Here is a 19,959-nt window from a genome sequence, read left to right on the forward strand (position 1 = left end):
CGGATGAGACAGGTTAAAGAAGGATTTTTAAGCCTTGAGACACTTGGAACATGGATTGTGTACGTGTGCCATACAGAAGGTGAATGGACAAGGCAATAGATGTGTGCCTTTGAAAGGGGTATGGTAATAGTAGGTGCCAGGGGCACCAGTTTGTGTCAAGAACTGCAACACTTCTGGGGTTTTCAAGCGCAACAGTTTCCCGTGTGTATCAAGAATTGCCCACCACCTAAAGGACATCAAGCCAACTTGGCACAACTCTGGGAAGCATTGGAGTCAGCATCCCTGTTGAATGCTTTTGACACCTTGTAGAGTCTATTCCCCGACAAATTGAGGCTATTCTGAGGGCAAAATGGGGCGGGCGGGTGGGGGCGGGGGGTAACTCAATATTAGGAAAGTGTTGCTAGTGTCTGGTATATCAATTTAAGTCTGCTTTGCTATTTCAGAAAATGTATGTAGCTGCCTATAAATGCAATAGCTCCTTCTTACCACTGAATGGGGTGAAAGCACTGCCTAAGGCAGCTCCTATCAACATTTCATGTTGGGGATGTCAACAGGTATGTCTCCACTCTTCACACAGTGATTAGGGATTCACCATTTATGCTCATCCAGACTACAGCTGTAAGAATTATACCATAACATTACAATCTTAATTATCGCAACCATTTGTTTATATATTGTTAATACCAACTTTGGATTTCCTCATGTGGTCAGGGTCCAGGTCTGTCAATATGAACAAGGTCAGTTTTAGTATCTGATGTGTTGGAGGTGGGGATGTTTCCCATAAGGAACCACTTCAAACTTATTATTTCCCAGTTTGACTCAAAAAGCACATCTCTTTCATTGTTAAATGCAGATGTTGTTCAATCTGACAGTGTTTAGATATCAAAAATAAGGACTGCACGAAGGCACAGATAGACATTACCAAAACCTAGACTTGCAATGCAAGGGTATGTCCATGTTTTTAGGCCAGAGCTCAGCCCCAAACCAAACTTAAACTTCCGCCCACCTCGGTACCATTTCTCAGGGGTTTTTCCTTTCTTTCCTTTCTCCTCACTCTCTCTCTCCATTGTCCCAGCTTCCTCCCTTCCTCCCTGCTCTCCCCAGCCCCTCGGCCCTCAGCCCATCCTCACATGGAACAGTTGTATCCGGTTACTCTGCATTGTGCTACGGCTCAATAGGAGCCCTGTTCAGTGTGATAGTGAGTGTGTGTGTGTGTGTGTGTGTGTGTGATCACCCCTAGCTAAACTCTCCATTGTAGCTAATCAGGTCAGACAGGACAGTGCCTTTAAAGAGGATGCTGTTACTGTACTGAGATTGGAAGCATAACAGGCAGTAGAGACTGTCTGTGTGACTTCTCAGTTTGCCCTAGCATTATTGGTCCGTCATTGATGTGCTAGCATTGATTTTTAGTATAACGTAAGTCTAATTAATATACGTCTATTGTATTATATACAGTATTTCTGCCATGCTTGTTCAGTTGGTGGTGTATCATTACGATGATGGGATTTTTTGTAAACCTATTTGAGGGGATTATAATGATGATATATTTGATCTATCATGGCAAGACTTCAAATTTTGTACCCCTCTAGGGTGTCACATTGCGCTCTACTAGTGGATCCTTTCGATTGGATACATCCATGATGGCTCCGCCCAATACACATGTATTCTGAGCCAGTCCCTCGCGCCCTTCGGTGACACAGCCCAGCTCACCTGAGGATTCTCATATAGCCATAACAGTCACCTGACCATCAGGGTCAGAACCCATCACACCACAAACAGCTTTCACAGGACCTGCTTCAGCACATATTCATATGTAAGTACTTTTTTCTTTGAAGTTCTTTATTTTCCAAAAGTTTGTAAATAGATGATGATTATGTATGTTGAACTTATTTCTGTTGTGTGACCTGAAATTGACAGTTAACAGGTTTTTTAGTGTTCGGTAAAGCACGATTTTCTTTGTATTTTTTCAGTTCACACTGGGGAGGGGAGAGTTAAAACACAATTTACAGTAGGTCTGAAGCAGTGACATCTAGATGCTAAATTAATTTGTCTTGTGCAAAGAGATGGAGACTTCAGCGTCATGGATATTAGATGATTGGATGATTTCAAACATACTGTATTGTTCGCTAAAGCAATATTGACTGAGAGTCTATTGTGTACAATTGACATGAGACATTCAGAATTTTATGAGTTTAGGTCTGAGCTCTGTGTGCTGTATGTTTCTATAATGACACAACACTGCATTTACAGTGGGTTTATAGTCCAGCTGCTATATGATTACAAATGACAGAATAGTTCAAACAGTGTGTTTTAGTCCTTCTCTACTCTGCTTAGTAGTGTGGATAAGGTTATGGTTAGATTCTAATTCAGATTTTTAGGAGAGAAATGTAATAACTTTTGCCTTTTCAGCTTGGCCAGTTAGTGACAACTGACAACACTCTACTCTCTCCACCACTCTGCCCCAGCACAGCAGAATCGCACTATGTCCTCCACCTTCTCCATGCGCAGCTACTCAGCCCGCCAGCCATCCTTCTCCAGCATGTCTCTGAGAGACAGCAGTAGTAGTGGTGGCAGGAGCCGCTCCAAAGCCCCTGTCTCCTCCCTGTCCTCTGCCAGCACCCTGTCCCTCTCCCGCTCCCTCTCCATGGGCAACGGGCTCAATGTCCTGGGCGCCCTCTCCTCCCTGAACGGCATGGGTGTGGGCGCCAGTGACAAGGAGACCATGCAGGGCCTGAATGACCGGCTGTCCAACTACCTGGACAAGGTGCGCTCCCTGGAGCGATCCAACGCTGAGCTGGAGCTCAAGATCAAACAACTGATGCTGGAGCGGGCCCCCAAAGGTCACGATATCGAGGGTATGATGGCCCAGGCTCACGCCATTGGACAGGAGGTCAGTGCCCACCTGGCCGTAATGATGAATATGATATGTAATCAGCTAGTCAGTTATTGTGTATAGGTCACAATACCTGGGTACCCTTATTGTTTACATTGTGTAGTCCTATTCCACAAACGTCTCCTGTATGTGCCCTGCCATGCTCCTCAACTTTCTTCTTTCACTAGTACATCAGATCCGACTGCTGTCCTGCGATGGGACACTTTCAGATGTGTATCTATGTGCTTTAGTGTCTAACTTTAAAGTAAATGTGTTCCTTCCTTCCTGCTACTTCTCAGGTGAGAAAGAAGACCCTGGAGAATGCCCGCATCATGCTGGAGATTGATAACGCCAAGCTGGCCGCCGATGACTTCAGGGTCAAGTGAGTGCCAAACATAGAATTAGGAATTAGAATACTAGAATGGACATGAACCTTCTTATGATGGGATAAAGGTCAGCTATTTTGGTCAGGGAGTTGGTCAACCATGGTTTGCCAGTGCTTTCACCCCATTCCGGAACTTTTAGGGTTCATGACATAGCCCCTCTAGTAATTTAATAAGATCTCTTTGGTGCCAACACAGAGGGGCTTTTCTTTTACCTGCCTGTCTGTGAGATTCACATGGGAGTGCTAGACTACGTTGCACTTTGGATAAATAACCTCTCTGTCAGGCCGAGAAATAAGAGCCTGCTCCCACGGTACTCACAGACTGAAAGGAGGCCATCAGTTAGCACTGGCCATGATAGATAGATAGATAGATAGATAGATAGATAGATAGATAGGGTCAAGGAAACATCATCCATTTCAGAGGAATCTGTGGTTGGCAAGGTGAAGCACAAATCAAGAGGCGCCAGAGTTGTCTGTGTCAAGGTCCCTATGTATTCACAATGTACTGATGGTATACAGTCAAATGTTGGAATGCAGCAGTGCTCACAGAATGTGTAGATGTGTCTGCTGACTGAGGTATGGTTAAGTGTGTGTGTTTACCTGCGTGTGTGTGTCTGCATACCGGTGTGTGTATCTGTGTGTGTCCATGACTGTGTGCTATGCCTTTGTTACCATCCATTTGTGTAGATGGGAGGCTGAGGCCACACTGTGCCAGTCTGTAGAGAGGGACTGTCTGGCTCTCCGGAGGGCCAAGTCAGACCACGACCAGATCATAGCCACCCTGAGAGGAGACCTGGACAGCCTGAAGGAGGAGCTCTACTTCCTCAAGAAGAATCACGATGAGGTGAGAGCTCCACTGCATGGGTCAAAACTGATGAGTCAATACTGATGGGTCAATACTGATGAGTAATTACACATCAACCTAATCACTTCACACGTTGTCAAACTGTTTTTGGTTCAGGGGAGGTTTGTTCCAGTGCACATACTCTTAAATATGAATTACATCCTCAAAAAAACATGAGGCTTCATATGGTATCCTTAAGGCATCTTGTTTTACTTCGTAAAATGTTTATTATTTCAGGCAAATGGTGCTTGTTGGTACATGGGTAATTGTGTTCAAATTAAAAATATATTCTCATTTGGTACGTGAATACAGTTTCATTCCCCCATGCATGTTGAATGTCACTGAAATATAATCATGGGTAGAATGACCACACCCTGTACTACTTGTAGTCTTTGAGTCTAGTGATACTATGATCATACAGACTACTGCACACACACACACACACACACACACACACACACACACACACACACACACACACACACACACACACACACACACACACACACACACACACACACACACACACACACACACACACACACACACACACACACACACACACACACACACACACACACACACACACACACACACACCATTACGTAAGCTCCACTAGCCACAGGGAGTGTGTGTGTTTGGACAGCCAGGTGTGGTGTCCAGGATGTGGCCAACAACTCAGGCTCCCTAGTAAAAATTATATCTCCCACACACACACACACACACACACACACACACACACACACACACACACACACACACACACACACACACACACACACACACACACACACACACACACACACACACACACACACACACACACACACACACACACACACACAATATTACCTCTGAATAATTCATAATAATAATAAATAATTTATTGGTTTCTTATATTTGTGCTAATTCACATATGTACAAGTGTATATTAACAGACAATAGAGTGTCAATGTTTCCATCAGACACCTTTTTAAGAGCTCACCTGGCTGCCTCCCCATAGAACCAGCAACAACACACTGACCTCAACTGTCACCTGACATCTGGATGTTAGTGTGTAGACATTGATTAGAACCTATCAGTATCAGCCATTACAGTTTTCCATTTCCAGGCCCACTGAATGTGTTTGTCTCTCTCCATCAGGGTTGGGGTCAATTCCATTCCAATTCTAACTCCAGTTTAATTCCTGAGGTGACTGCATTGAAATGGAGTTGACCCCAACTATGGTCTCTGTCCCTGTAGGAGATGGGCTCCATGAAGGCCCGTATGGCCAACGAGCAGGTGAATGTGGAGGTGGATGCAGCCCAGGGCCCAGACCTTGGGGCCATTATGGCTGAGCTGAGGAACCAGTATGAGGGCATTGCGCGTAAGAACAAGGAGGACTCAGAGACCTGGTACCTTAAGAAGGTCAGTGAGACATCTGACATGGTAATGATGAAGAACTCAGCTGAGCTCAGTAGGATGTCTACAGTATATCATCTGTGTTTGTGAACGTAGTACTGTATGTGGGTAGATGTACTTATGACTGCTGTGTGTATGCAACACTGCTGGTGCAATGGAATACTTAATACTTATTCAGTGTCAGCCTGATTGTTTACTGTGTGTACATGTATGATATGTGTGTGTGTGTGTGTGTGTGTGTGTGTGTGTGTGTGTGTGTGTGTGTGTGTGTGTGTGTGTGTGTGTGTGTGTGTGTGTGTGTGTGTGTGTGTGTGTGTGTGTGTGTGTGTGTGTGTGTGTGTGTGTGTGTGTGTGTGTGTGTGTGTGTGTGTGTGTGTGTGTGTTTTGCAGCTGGAGTCAGTGCAGTCAGAGGTAAAGGAGAGCGGTGAGGTGCTACGCTGTGCTCAGAGTGAGCTCAGCGAGAGACGCCGCTTCCTACAGGCCCTGGAGGGGGAACTGGACAGTCTGCGCAAACAGGTACTGCAGTAGTCCTTCAGCTGTCCAAACGCCACCTTCTGTCGACACGCCCCTTTCCGTCCAGACACACACGCTTCAGCTGTACAGACACAGCCCCTTTCTGTCCAGACACACCCCTTTCAACAGTCCAGACACACACCCTTTCTTTCTAGACACACCCTTATCTGTCCTCTACCATTTCCTCTGCCTCTACCAATGCTTTCTCCCTGATGAGAAGCAGGGTTGGGGTCAATTCATTTTGGATTTTGAGGATACTGAATCACTGGGCATCATTGTAAAATTAACCCTGTGGGAGGTGCATGGAAAAACACTGCTCAAATAGATTGAGTCATCCTCTCTTAGTGTGTTGCTTCACATCTGCATCTGTTTTGCCATTATAAAGAAACAGTGCTGCAGCGCACACAGTGAATATCCTCTGCTCTCCTGAGTGAATGGAGGTAAATGGAGGTCAATTCATCAATGTGTCAGGACCCAGACAGAGCCAGAAAAAACAAGGTCATATCTGTGGCACTGTCAGTAACATGTGAGGGTAGATATATACATCCCGCAGCAGCTCCAGATCTACATAGAGAAGGCGCTGGTTTGGAAAACAGATCCTGTGTGTTTGTTCAACCTGATAAAGAACCTAATGTCTCTATAAGCTGAAGAATGATGAGTGAGGATGACACTCCCTGGTCTTGCTGGTCAATTGGTGAGGGTTGACAGATGGTAAATTGATGAGCCAGGTGTGGAATTCGAGAGCCATATACAGACTGTGTAGTTCTACTCAGGAGCATATAACATGGCTGCTGTGTCTGTATATAATATTAGTGCGCCAGCTTGAAAAGTGATGAGCTAGTGCCAAGCTACAACAATTTGGCAGCCATATTTGTGTATAACATAAGCATTACAGTGATAAGTGGTGTAGTGGTAAGACACTATCACATTTCTAGCATGCCTAAGTATAAAATTAGCGCCTTAGCTTAGCGATGATCCCAACATCTAGCTAAACAAAGTAGGTTAACTTGGCTGCCCTGGCCTGTCCTGTCTGTTCCCAATGCAGGTGGGTGTATTGGAAGAGAATCTGAGAGAGACTGGCCATAAGTATGCTCTGGAGATGGACAGTCTGCAAGCCATGCTGTCTCAGCTGGAGGAGGAGCTGTCCCAGCTGCGTCTGGACATGCAGCGCAATAAGACAGACTATGAACAGCTGCTCCGCATCAAGCAGAACCTGGAGCTGGAGATCGCCACCTACAGGAGACTGCTGGAGGGAGAGGAAGTGTGAGTCCCTCTATTGATTTATTTTAATATTTGTATTCATTTTTTAAGCTCAGATTTACACAGACATAATTATTATGAAGATTGACATTCCCTCACCTCCCTCACTGCCATTCCCTCAGATTTGAACATAAATACAGTAAGATACTGGGGGAGAATTCTTCTTCTTGGTATGAGTTATTTGGAAACAAGCCTGAGCCTTGGTGAACTGTCGTCTAATTCAGACGGTAAATGAGACAAGAGCCTGGTGACAATGCTACCACTGTACGTGTGACTTAGCTTACTTCCGTCATATGTACACTGAACAAAAACATAAACGCAACATGTAAAGTGTTGGTTCCATGTTTCATGAGCTGAAGTAAAACATCCCAGAAATGTTCTATAAGCACAAAAAGTCTCAAATTTTGTGCACAAATATGTTTAAAATCCTGTTAGTGAGCATTTTTTCTTTGCCATGATAATCCAACCACCTGACAGTTGCGGCATATTAAGAAGCTGATTCAACAGCATTACCATTACACAGGTACACCTTGTGCTGGGGAAAATAAAAGGCCACTTTAAATGTACAGTTTTGTCACACAACACAATGTCACAGATGTATCAAGTTTTGAGGGAGGGTGCAATTGGAATGCTGATGGAAGGAATGTCCAAAAGGGCTGTTTCCAGATAATGTAATGTTCATTTCTCTACCATAAGCCAGAGATTGGTGGTCAAACATCATGTTCTAAAACATTGTTTTAGAAAATTTGTCAAAATGTCCAACAGGCTTCACAACCGCAGACCACGTGTAAGGTGCCATGTGGGGAAGCAGTTTACTGACATCAATGTTATGAACAGAATGCCACATGGTGGCGGTGGGGTTATGGTATGGGCAGGCATAAACTACGTACAACGAACACAACTGCATTTTAGCGATGGCAATTTGAATGCACAGAGACACCATGACGAGATCCTGAGGCCTATTGTTGTGCCATTCCTCCGCCGCCATCATGTTTCATGCATGATAATGCACAGCCCCATGTCACAAGGATCTATACACAATTCCTGGAAGCTGAAAATTCTTCCATGACCTAGTTGCGGCCAAAAGTTTTGAGAATGACACAAATATACATTTTCACAAGGTCTGCTGCCTCAGTTTGTTTGATGGAAATTTGCATATACTCCAGAATGTTATGAAGAGTGATCAGATGAATTGCAATTAATTGCAAAGTCCCTATTTGCCATGCAAATGAACTGAATCCCCCCCAAAACATTTCCACTGCATTTCAGCCCTGCCACAAAAGGCCAGCTGACATCAGGTCAGTGATTATCTTGTTAACACAGGTGTGAGTGTTGACGAGGACAAGGCTGGAGATCACTCTGTCATGCAGATTGAGTTCGAATAACAGACTGGAAGCTTCAAAAGGAGAGTGGTGCTTGGAATCATTGTTCTTCCTCTGTCAACCATGGTTTCTGCAAGGAAACACGTGCCGTCATCATTGCTTTGCACAAAAAGGGCTTCACAGGCAAGGATATTGCTGCCAGTATGATTGCACCTAAAACAACCATTTATCGGATCACCAAGAACTTCAAGGAGAGCACTTCAATTGTTGTGAAGAAGGCTTCAGGGCGCCCAAGAAAGTCCAGCAAGCACAAGGACCGTCTCGTAAAGTTGATTCAGTAGCAGGATCGGGGCACCACCAGTACAGAGCTTGCTCAGGAATGGCAGCAGACAGGTGTGAGTGCATCTGCATGCACAGTGAGGCTAAGAGTTTTGTAGGATGGCCTGGTGTCAAGGAGGGCAGCAAAGAAGCCAATTCTCTCCATGAAAAACATCAGGGACAGACTGCAAAAGGTACAGGGATTGGACTGCTGAGGACTGGGGTAAAGTCATTTTCTCGGATGAATCCCCTTTCTGATTGTTTGGGGCATCCGGAAAAAAAGCTTGTCCGGAGAAGACAAGGTGAGCGCTACCATCAGTCCTGTGTCATACCAACAGTAAAGCATCCTGAGACCATTCATGTGTGGGGTTGCTTCTCAGCCAAGGGAGTGGGCTCACTCATAATCTTGCCTAAGAACACAGCCATGAATAAAGAATGGTACCAACACATCCTCCAAGAGCAACTTCTCCCAACCATCCAGGAACAGTTTGGTGACGAACAATGCCTTTTCCAGCATGATGGATCACCTTGCCATAAGGCAAAAGTGATAACAAAGTGGCTCGGGGAACAAAACATAGATATTTTGGGGCCATGGTCTGGAAACTCCCCAGACCTTAATCCCATTGAGAACTTGTGTCAATCCTCAAGAGGTGACAAAAAAAACCCACAAATTCTGACAAACTCCAAGCATTGATTATGCAAGAATGGGCTGCCATCAGTCAGGATGTGGCCCAGAAGTCAGGATGTGGCCCAGACAGCATGCCATGACGGATAGCAGAGGACTTGAAAAAGAAGGGTCAACACTGCAAATATCCACTCTTTGCATTAACTTCATGTAATTGTCAATAAAAGCCGTTGACACTTATGAAATGCTTGTAGGTTAGATTACTCGTTGGTTATTACTGCATTGTTGGAACTAGAAGCACAAGCATTTCACTACACTCGCATTAACATCTGCTAACCTTGTGTATGTGACAGACAAATAAAATTAGATTTAATTGAATTGAATTATACTTCAGTATTCCATAGTAACATCTGACAAAAATATCTAAAGACACTGAGCAGCAAACTTTCTGGAAATTAATATTTGTGTCAGTCTCAAAAATGTTGGCCATGACTGTACATATTTAACAGACATGTCACCCGTTGAGCATGTTTGAGATGCTCTGGATTGACAGCTTGTTCCAGTTTCCGCCAATATCCAGCAACTTCGCACTGCCATTGAAGAGGAGTAGGACAACATTCCACAAGCCAATGGCAGTCACGCCCCAACCTTTAAAAAATTACTTCTTAAGGCGGTATTTTCACGTCCGGATGAAAAGCGTGCCCAAAGTAAACTGCCTGCTACTCAGGCCAGAAGCTAGGATATGCATATTATTAGTAGATTTGGATAGAAACCACTTTGAAGTTTCTAAAACTGTTTGAAGATGTCTATGAGTATAACAGAACTTATTTGGCAGGCGAAACCCCAGGGACAAACCATCCAGGAAAAACATTTTTTGAGGTCACTCTCTTTTCAATGGGTTTTCTACGGGGATCTGTATTTCTAAGGCACTTGCTTGCAGTTCCTATCGCTTCCACTAGACGTCAACAGTCTTTAGAAATTGGTTGATGTTTATCCTTTGTGTAATGAAGAAGTAGGGCAGTCCAGAACGAGGGTTGAGTGAAGTGTACTGTTTCTTAGAGGCGAGCGACCTGAAAGCACGCTCCACTTTGTTTTCGTCCGGTATTGAACACAGTTTTTATCCTGTCTTAAATTGTATCAATTATTTACGTTAAAAAATACCTAAAGTTGTATTATGAAAGTTGTTTGAAATGTTTGGAACAAATTTACATGTAATTTACTAGATATTTTGTAGTCATGTGGCGCGAGTTGGAACCAGTGTTTTTCTGGATCAAACGCGCCAAATAAATTGACATTTTGGGTATATAACGACAGAATTTATCGAACAAAAGGACCGTTTGTGATGTTTATGGGACATTTTGGAGTGCCAACAAAAGAAGATCTTTAAAGGTAAGGCATAAATTATATCATTATTTCTGAGTTTTGTGTTGCGCCCGGCGGGTTGAAATATGAATGTCATGTGTTTGTTTTGTGGGGTGCTATCCTCTGATAATCGCATGGTTTTCTTTTGCCGTAAAGCCTTTTTCAAATCTGACACATTGGCTGGATTAACAACAAGTGTAGCTTTAATTTGATGCATTGCATGTGTGATTTCATGAAAGTTTAATATTTATAGTAATTTAATTGGAATTTGGCGCTCTGCCATTTCACCGGATGTTGTCAAATCAATCCTGTAATGGGATTTGATCCCTAAGAAGTTTTAAAGGTATCTGTGGCCAACAGATGCATATCTGTATTCCCAGTCATGTGAAATCTAAAGATTAGAGCCTAATGAATTTATTTAAATTGACTGATTTCCTTATATGAACTGTAACTCTGTAAAATCTTTGAAACTGTCGCATTTTGCATTTATATTTTTGTTCAGTGTAAGTAAACTGTGTTTTATTGATTTGACTTTCAGGATCAAGGAAATGCCTCCAACTAAAAGTAAGTACATTGTCAGATAATTTCTTCTCTAACCTCTATCCCAGCCTTTAAAATCCTGGCAGCCATTTTGTGCCACACGCCAGCTATTACAGTGTACTAGTGCTGATAAGTGGAAACTGAAACTGTGGATCTGTTCTGTGTTACAGAGGAGCCCGAGGTGAGGACCAGGAAGATCGTCAAGGTGGTCACCCAGACCATGATCAACGGCAGGGTAGTGGAAGAATCCAGTGAGGTGGAGCAGATCAAAGACAGCAAGAAATAAGATAATCAGCTCCATTCGTTTATATCTTCATTATCTTCCTCTTCATCACATACACAGAGCCTTGGCCCTGCACATTCTAGTTGAAATCACAAATTTGTAAAAGAATGCTTTCATCTACAAACAAGGACAGTCTGAGTCGACTAAGGAGATGTTCGACCACCAATCTCTGGACATGCAGTAACTGGAGACTAAAATGTGGGAAATGTGTGGGGTCAATGTATAATCAATATTGGGAATATATCATTTTGGGGTTTATTTGGGAAATAGTAAACAGTAGTAGGCTAATTGTGGACTAGAAGTGTTTCTGTTTTTATATGAGCGGGAGAGCATGAGAGATCCCTTCAACATTCTACTTTACATTAAGTTCTTTACGGCATATAGTAACTTTGCAACTATGCTGTACATTCACCAAAATGTAATTATGCCTATATTGTAGCTGCAAATAAATGTAATGATTGTATTGTAATGAAAGGAAACTCTCTGTTAGCAGTAGTTACAAAGTGGAATACAACTAAAAGTAAGTACATTGTCAGATAATTTCCATATGGAATTGTATTAAATATAATATATATATATTAGTGTGTGTGTATATATACACACGGTAGTGTGTGTGTATATATACATATATATACACACACACTACCGTTCAAATGTTTGGGGTCACTTAGCAATGTCCTTGTTTTTGAAAGAAAAGCAACATTTTTGTCCATTAAAATAACATAAAATTGATCAGGAATACAGTGTAGACATTGTTAATGTTGTAAATGACTATTGTAGTTGGAAACGGCAGAATTTTAATGGAATATCTAAATAGGCGTACAGAGGCCAATTATCAGCAACCATCACTCCTGTGTTCCAATGGCACGTTGTGTTAGCTAATCCAAGTGTATAATTTTAAAAGGCTAATTGAAAACCATTTTGCAATTATGTTAGGACAGCTGAAAACTGTTGTCCTGATTAAAGAAGCAATAAAACTGTCATTCTTTAGACTGGTTGAGTATCTGGAGCATCAGCATTTGTGGGTTCAATTACAGGCTCAAAATGGCCAGGAACAAATAACTTTCTTCTGAAACTCGTCAGTCTATTCTTGTTCTTAGAATTGAAGGCTATTCCTTGTGAGAACTTGCCAAGAAACTGAAGATCTTGTACAACGCTGTGTGCTACTCCCTTCACAGAACAAACTGGCGATAACCAGAATAGAAAGAGGAGTGGGAGGCCCTGGTGCACAACTGAGCAAGATGACAAGTACATTAGAGTGTCTATTTTGAGAAACACACAAGTCCTCAACTGGCAGCTTCATTAAATAGTATCCACAAAACACCAGTCTCAACGTCAACAGTGAAGAGGCGACTCCGGGACGCTGGCCTTGTAGACAGAGTTCCTCTGTCCAGTGTCAGTGTTCTTTTCTCCATCTTAATCTTTTCTTTTTGTTGGCCAGTCTGAGATATGGCAATTTCTTTGCAACTCCGATCACTCTCCTTGGTCAAATAGCCCTTACAAAGCCTGGAGGTGTGTTTCGGGTCATTGTCCTGTTGGAAAACAAATGATAGTCCACTAAGCACAAACCAGATGGGATGGCATATCGCTGCAGAATGCTGTGGCAGCCATGGTGGTTAAGTGTGCCTTGAATTGTAAATAAATCACTGACAGTGTCACCAGCAAAGCACCCCCCCCCCCACCTCCTCTTCCATGCTTCACAGTGGGAACCACATATGCGGAGATCATCCGTTCACTTACTCTGCGTCTCACAAAGACACGGCGGTTGGGACCAAAAATCTCAAATTTGAACTCATCAGACCAGACAGATTTCCACCGGTCTAATGTGCATTGCTCATGTTTCTTGGCCCACTAAGTCTCTTATTATTATTGATGTCCTTTAGTAGTGGTTTCTTTGCAGCAATTCCACCATGAAGGCCTCCTCTGAACAGTCTCCTCTGAACCGTTGATGTTGAGATGTGTCTGTTACATCAAGTCTGTGAAGCATTTATTTGGGCTGCAATCTGAGGTGCAGTTAATTCTCATGAATTTATCCTCTGCAGCAGAGGAAACTCTGGGTCTTCCTTTCCTGTGGCGATCCTCAGGAGAGACAGTTTGATCATAGCGCTTGATGGATTTGCGACTGAACTTGAAGAAACTTTCAAAGTTCTTGGAAAATTCTTGGTTGACTGACTTTCATTTCTTAAATTAATGATGGACTGTCATTTCTCTTTGCTTATTTGAGCTGTTCTTGCTATAATATGGACTTGGTCTTTTACCAAATATGGATATCTTCTGTATACCACCCCTACCTTGTCACAGCACAACTGATTGGCTCAAACGCATTAAGAAGGAAATAGATTCCATAAATTAATTTTTAACAAGGCACACCTGTTAATTGAAATGCATTCCAGGTCACTACCTCATGAGGCTGGTTGAGAGAATATCAAGAGTGTGCAAAGCTGTCATCAGGGCAAAGGGTGGCTACTTTGAAGAATCTCAAATATAAAATAGATTTGGATTTGTTTAATTATTTTTTGGTTACTACATGATTCCATATGTGTTATTTCATAGTTTTGATGTCTTCACTATTATTCTACAATGTAGAAAAAAGTTAAACTAAAGAAAAGCCCTTGAATGAGTGGGTGTGTACAAACTTTTGACGGGTACTTCATATGCTGTCATAGTGGTGACACAAGGCTACATGGAAAATCTATGGAAGAATAATCAGGGACTGAAAATAATATGGAGGCAGAAACTGAAGAGAGGCCCAAATACAGTAGTCTCAGATGTGTGAGTGTGTGTGTGTGTGTGTGTGTGTGTGTGTGTGTGTGTGTGTGTGTGTGTGTGTGTGTGTGTGTGTGTGTGTGTGTGTGTGTGTGTGTGTGTGTGTGTGTGTGTGTGTGTGTGTGTGTGTGTGTGTGTGTGTGTGTGTGTGTGTGTGTGTGTGTGTGTGTGTGTGTGCGAGCAGAGAGAGAGAGAGAGAGAGAGAGAGAGAGAGAGAGAGAGAGAGAGAGAGAGAGAGAGAGTCTAAATAACGTCTCAAACGTTTCTGCAAACACGTTAGTTTGCAATGACAACAGTGACGCCCTTGACAGCATAGGCAGGCAGTACAATTGATGTCATGAAAAGCATTGTATTGTCCTGTTTTTCTGGATTATTGTGGTACGCATAGAGTTCAGATTAGGTGTCATGTCAGCTATAATACCATCTATGGCTACTGTCACCTGCCCCAAATTGACCAACCCACAAAATAAGAATAATCTTTCCATTGTCTATCTAAGTTCTTTATTACTCTTGTTAACCTGGATGATCAGTTGTAGATAAGGGACAAACTTTTATCTGCTACCACTTTATAATGAGCCTGTGTAACTCAATATCTATGTAGTGCACAATGCTCCTTTTTCAAAGCACCCTTTTTTCTACCCTTTTCACTGCCCTGACCTCTAATCACTGAGGCCCTCACTAGTGTGTGGAGTTCCCCAGTGACATCTGTGTGTGTGTGTGTGTGTGTGCACCCAGCCAGCTACAGGTATTGGACCCTGTAATGCCATAGAAACCATGGTAAGTATAATAGCATATCTGAGTGAAGTATTAATGTTGTTTTTATATGAAAAAACCTGTAATAGTGATCAGCTACTGTATATATTTGCTAAGCAGCTGAGGAACTGAGGTCACTGAAGCACTGTATATAACATGATGCCTCCTCCGCTCACATGTATCAATCTACCCTAAGTATGCAAATCTCTATGGATAATCCGCAACATCATATTTACAGTATGGAGGCTTATTTCATGACAGTCATTTGACAACTGTGTAGAGTATAGTCTATTGACAATATTAAATATTCCTTTCATGTTCTCTTATATTGTTAAATGATACAGTGGGCCGCTGACATACATTTTCACAATACAAAGACTATGACATAGTGTCAGTGGTCATATGAACCAGGAGGGTTTAGTGCAGCAGAATAAAGAGAAACTATCAGGGGGAATAGTGGCACCAAAAATACACCTATGCGAGTCACATCCACGTTCAACATGAAAGTACATTTTTCCAACAGGAACTGTTATTGTGAGTTGGAGAGAGATATTATTTTTAACGTTATATGCCACACAAAAGATTATGAATGGCTTTGTCTCACAGTCATACTTTTGAAGAACAACTGAATGGAAGACGAGACAACATCATGGAGGGGCTGTGGTTACTCAAGGCATTCATTTATGAGGTCACACACAACAGCGTGCAGGTGTAGGTCAGACTGCCCAAAGAGTCAAACGGAACAAACTTTATGAATTTCTGAGCACCTCCAAGACGTATGAAACCTACTTGGTCAACTTACTTTAGACAGAAACAAAAGTAGAGAGGTTGGTCGGGGAGGCTGGGTAAGCGCAATCAGTGATCGTCTAGCAATCCAAAGGTTGCGTGTCAGTGACAACTGGAGCATTGTAGCTAACCTTTCCCCTTATTTTAACTGAACCCATTTCACCTAATCTGCTACGTAAATTATCCTAACCTTTGTCATTAGTTCCCCTAAATGCCAACGCAAATTATCCCTGTAATTCCCACCCACGCACACACAAAGACACAGACAAAGATGTACAAATATATGAGCAAACAGGTGCAGTTCAAACAATAAATATCTTTCTTCCAAAAAAGGAATAAGAAGAACAGTGACTGGCACCAAAACTCAGTTAATTCTGTGCTTTCATATCATGTCAACGATGTACAGTATATTACCACATCACTGTCTGACAAATCTGCAACACAATCCTGGAAACTCCCTGTGAAATATGAAAGTAGTTTGCACAACAACCCTATTGGGGGTGTAAATTGATACATCTGTTGCAGTTGCATCTGTCGGTGTTGTGTGGGAATAGTGCAGGTAGTGTGTCCTCATGGAACCACCATTATGCAGAATAACTCTGGCGAATGCTTTTAAGTAGCCTGTATTCTTTTGTATGAGAGGACTGCCCCCCTGTGGCCAAGTCTGACAAGTAATATGTATGGCTCAGTTCAAGAAAACGTGCATGTTGTTTCCCTGCAGTACTGTAACTATTTTTCCCATGGTCAAATAAAATCTAAGAATTAACACTAAAAACATCATAGCATTTAAACTACTACTACTACTACCACCATGTAGACTCCCCTTCACAGGTAGATGCTTCCACACTTTTCAGAATAAGAAGTGTGTGCACAGACAGGCAGTCATTTATATAAAGACACTGAGAAACATTGCTAAGGTGTGTTGAAAATAAACCGTATTATCCATGAATTATGGCCCATAATAGTTATTGTATCACCTCTGACTGTATTCAAATGACATGGATATCAAACCAAATGTGCAGTAGGCTGCATAGAGTACTTAGGAGAATGACACACATGACCAGCCTTGGACCCACTATCTGGACCAATTCCAATTTTAGTTTTTCAAACAGATTTGTTAATTATTTTATTTCAGTTTACTAAACAGTTTTTACATGATTAGTTTCAATTTAAGTTTCCATTTTAGTTCACTATAACAATGTTGAACTAATGACCATTTCCTAATACATAACAGGAATCCAACACATAAAAGCCTTACGCAATTACAGGGGTGTTATTACGCTGCATGTCAGAACTTGTGAACTTTGAACAAGAGAACACAGATTAGTTGTGGCAGCATAAGTTAGGTTACTCCAGCTCAAAGCCACAGCCATAGGACTACTTTCACTGTTTGCAAACTGCTGTTCAGGGGGGTTGGCCAAACATCACTTTGGATTTAAGGCAACTTGCAGACTGTTTTTTTTTTGGGGGGGGGGGGGGGTAAGTGTGTATGTGAATAAAATCTAGTCTAAAGTAACAGTTAAAGTAGTGGAATATCGGAATAGTTAAACCTGTTGTTGAAACTGTTTCTGATCTCAGTATCTGGTGTTGAAAACATAGCATCATCAGACCTACAACGTTCTCAGATTAACCCATTGGTACTCATATTGATCTATGTTTACAGAGAATTATAGAAGAACTATAAACTTGACTAGATTCAATAGCCTTTACACAACATAAATGTCTTACATCTCAAAAAGCATCCTCCACAAACATTTGTAGTTATACAAATCCATATAAAACTCAGCATCACCATTCAAATTAGATTAACTTCTTTGATTGAATATTTTCAGTGAGGTCTAACAAAGCTTTTTGTATGGTATGTAAATAAAATCATTGTTTTTAAAGAGATGTTGTCAGAGTAGCTCCCATCCTATACATATTTTGTGGTGCATCTGGGCTTTGCCAGTGGAAACAATTGCGTCACGTAACATGCAAGCTTTAGCCAGACATAGAGAGAACTTGCACAACTTTAGAAGTAATGTGCCTGAAGGATTGACAATGACTGGGAGAATTGTGACAGCATTGGAAGACTTCATAGCATTACACAGTGCCTCTACATTTTCAATTGAACATTGACTACTTATTTACAGTAAGTGTAAAGGTTTTTATTGTGTACATTTTTTTTGTTGTCAAATGGTCTTTCGTTAACTAACACTCACACTGACTCTTTCCCCCTTACTAGCTCTGACTTTGCTGATAGCTACTTTATTGAGGAAAAATGTACTTACTAGGACTGTGATATGTGAAGAAAGAACTCTCTGGGAAAAAGAAAGGTGGAAGTGTATGTTTCATGATTCACTACTCATGGTGTGATTGTGGTAACGTGCAGTAGAGGAACTCAAGTCCATTTGTTCTCCCAATCTGGAATACATCACCATCAAATGCTGACTGCATTACCTTCTGAGATAATTTCTTCGGTCATCATCACGGCCGTGTATATTACCCCCAAGCCGACACTGTGATGGCTCACAAGGAACTACACTGGACTTTGTGCAAACTGTAAACCGCATATCTTGAGGCTGCATTTACTGTAACGACAAGACAGCCTACAGGGAAGAGGTTAAGACCATGGTGGAGTGGTGCCAGACAAATAACACCTCCTTCAATGTCAACAAAACGAAGGAGCTGATCGTGGACTTCAGGAGACAGCAGAGGGAGCACACTCCCATCCACATCAACAGGACCCGTATTGGAGATGGTGAAAAGCTTCATGTTCCTCGGCATGCACATCACTGACAATCTGAAATGGTCCATTCTTACAGACAGTGTGGTGAAGAAGGCGCAACAGCGCCTTTTCAACCTCAGGAGGCTGAAGAAATTCAGCTTGGCCCCTAAGACTATTACAAACTTCTACAGATGCACCATTGAGAGCATCCTGCTGGACTGTATCACCGCCTGGTACAGTAATTTCACCATCCTATACCGCAGAGCTCTCAAGAGGGTGGTGCGGTCAGCCGAACGCATTACTGGGGGCACACTGCTGTGTCATAGGAAGGCCAAGAAGATCATCAAGGACCTCAGCCATGACCTGTTCATCCCGAGACAGTACAGGTGCATTAAAGCCGGGACCAAGAAAATTTCAAACAATTTCTATCTCCAAGCCATCAGACTGTTAAATAGTCACCATTAGCCGGCATCTGCCCAGTACTCTGCCCTGGACCTTAGTCACTGTTAACAGCCAGCTACCACCTGGTACTCTACCCCACACCTTAGAGACTGCTGCGCTATGTACATAGACATTAAACAATGGTCACTTTAATAATGTCTGCATACTATTTTACCCACTTCATATGTATATACTGTACAGCGCCTTCAGAAAGTATTCATACCCCTAACATTTTGTTGTTACAGTCTGAATTCAAAATTGATGAAATATATTTTCTTTCTCACCCATCTACACACAATACCCCATAATGACTAAATGAAAACATGTTTTAATAAATTTTTACACATTTATTTAAAATAAAATAAAGAAATATACTATTTACATAAGTATTCACACCCCTGAGTGTGAATCACCTTTGGCAATGATTACAGCTGTGAGTCTTTCAGGGTAAATCTCTAAGAGCTTTGCACACCTGGATTGTACAATATTTGCACATTATTCTTTTTTCAATTCTTTAATCTCTTGGTTGTTGATCATTGCTAGACAGCCATTTTCAAGTCCTTCCATGCGAGGCATTGGAAAACCTCCCTGGTCTTCGTGGTTGAATCTGTGTTTGAAATTCACTGCTCGACTAAGGGACCTTACAGATAATTGTGTGTGTGGGGTACAGAGATGACATAGTCACAGATAATTGTGTGTGTGGGGTACAGAGATGAGATAGTCATAAAAAATTATGTTAAACACTTATTGCACACAGAGTGAGTCTATACATCTTCTGATT

The 19,959-nt window shown here is 42.1% G+C and overlaps 1 protein-coding gene across 4 annotated transcripts; it reads left to right on the plus strand.

Annotated features, from left to right (window-relative positions):
* The first annotated feature begins 1,622 nt into the window (after nucleotides 1–1,622).
* LOC124034463 (keratin, type I cytoskeletal 18-like) lies at nucleotides 1,623–12,410 on the plus strand. 4 transcript variants are annotated; one of them, XM_046347700.1, is made up of 10 exons: nucleotides 1,624–1,813; nucleotides 1,971–2,008; nucleotides 2,466–2,890; nucleotides 3,172–3,254; nucleotides 3,945–4,101; nucleotides 5,344–5,508; nucleotides 5,893–6,018; nucleotides 7,061–7,278; nucleotides 11,441–11,466; nucleotides 11,613–12,410. In XM_046347700.1, the coding sequence occupies exons 3-10, from the start codon at nucleotides 2,483–2,485 to the stop codon at nucleotides 11,726–11,728; spliced, it is 1,299 nt and encodes a 432-aa protein (XP_046203656.1). In that variant the 5' UTR covers nucleotides 1,624–1,813; nucleotides 1,971–2,008; nucleotides 2,466–2,482; the 3' UTR covers nucleotides 11,729–12,410. The 4 variants fall into 4 exon arrangements, with proteins under 4 accessions (XP_046203658.1, XP_046203659.1, XP_046203656.1 ...); XM_046347701.1 differs by having other exon boundaries at nucleotides 2,471–2,890; XM_046347702.1 differs by lacking the exon at nucleotides 1,971–2,008 and having other exon boundaries at nucleotides 1,623–1,813.
* The last annotated feature ends 7,549 nt before the right edge of the window (nucleotides 12,411–19,959 follow it).

The sequence above is a fragment of the Oncorhynchus gorbuscha genome, linkage group LG04, assembly GCF_021184085.1.
Source record: "Oncorhynchus gorbuscha isolate QuinsamMale2020 ecotype Even-year linkage group LG04, OgorEven_v1.0, whole genome shotgun sequence".
NCBI classification, from domain to species: Eukaryota; Metazoa; Chordata; class Actinopteri; order Salmoniformes; family Salmonidae; genus Oncorhynchus; species Oncorhynchus gorbuscha.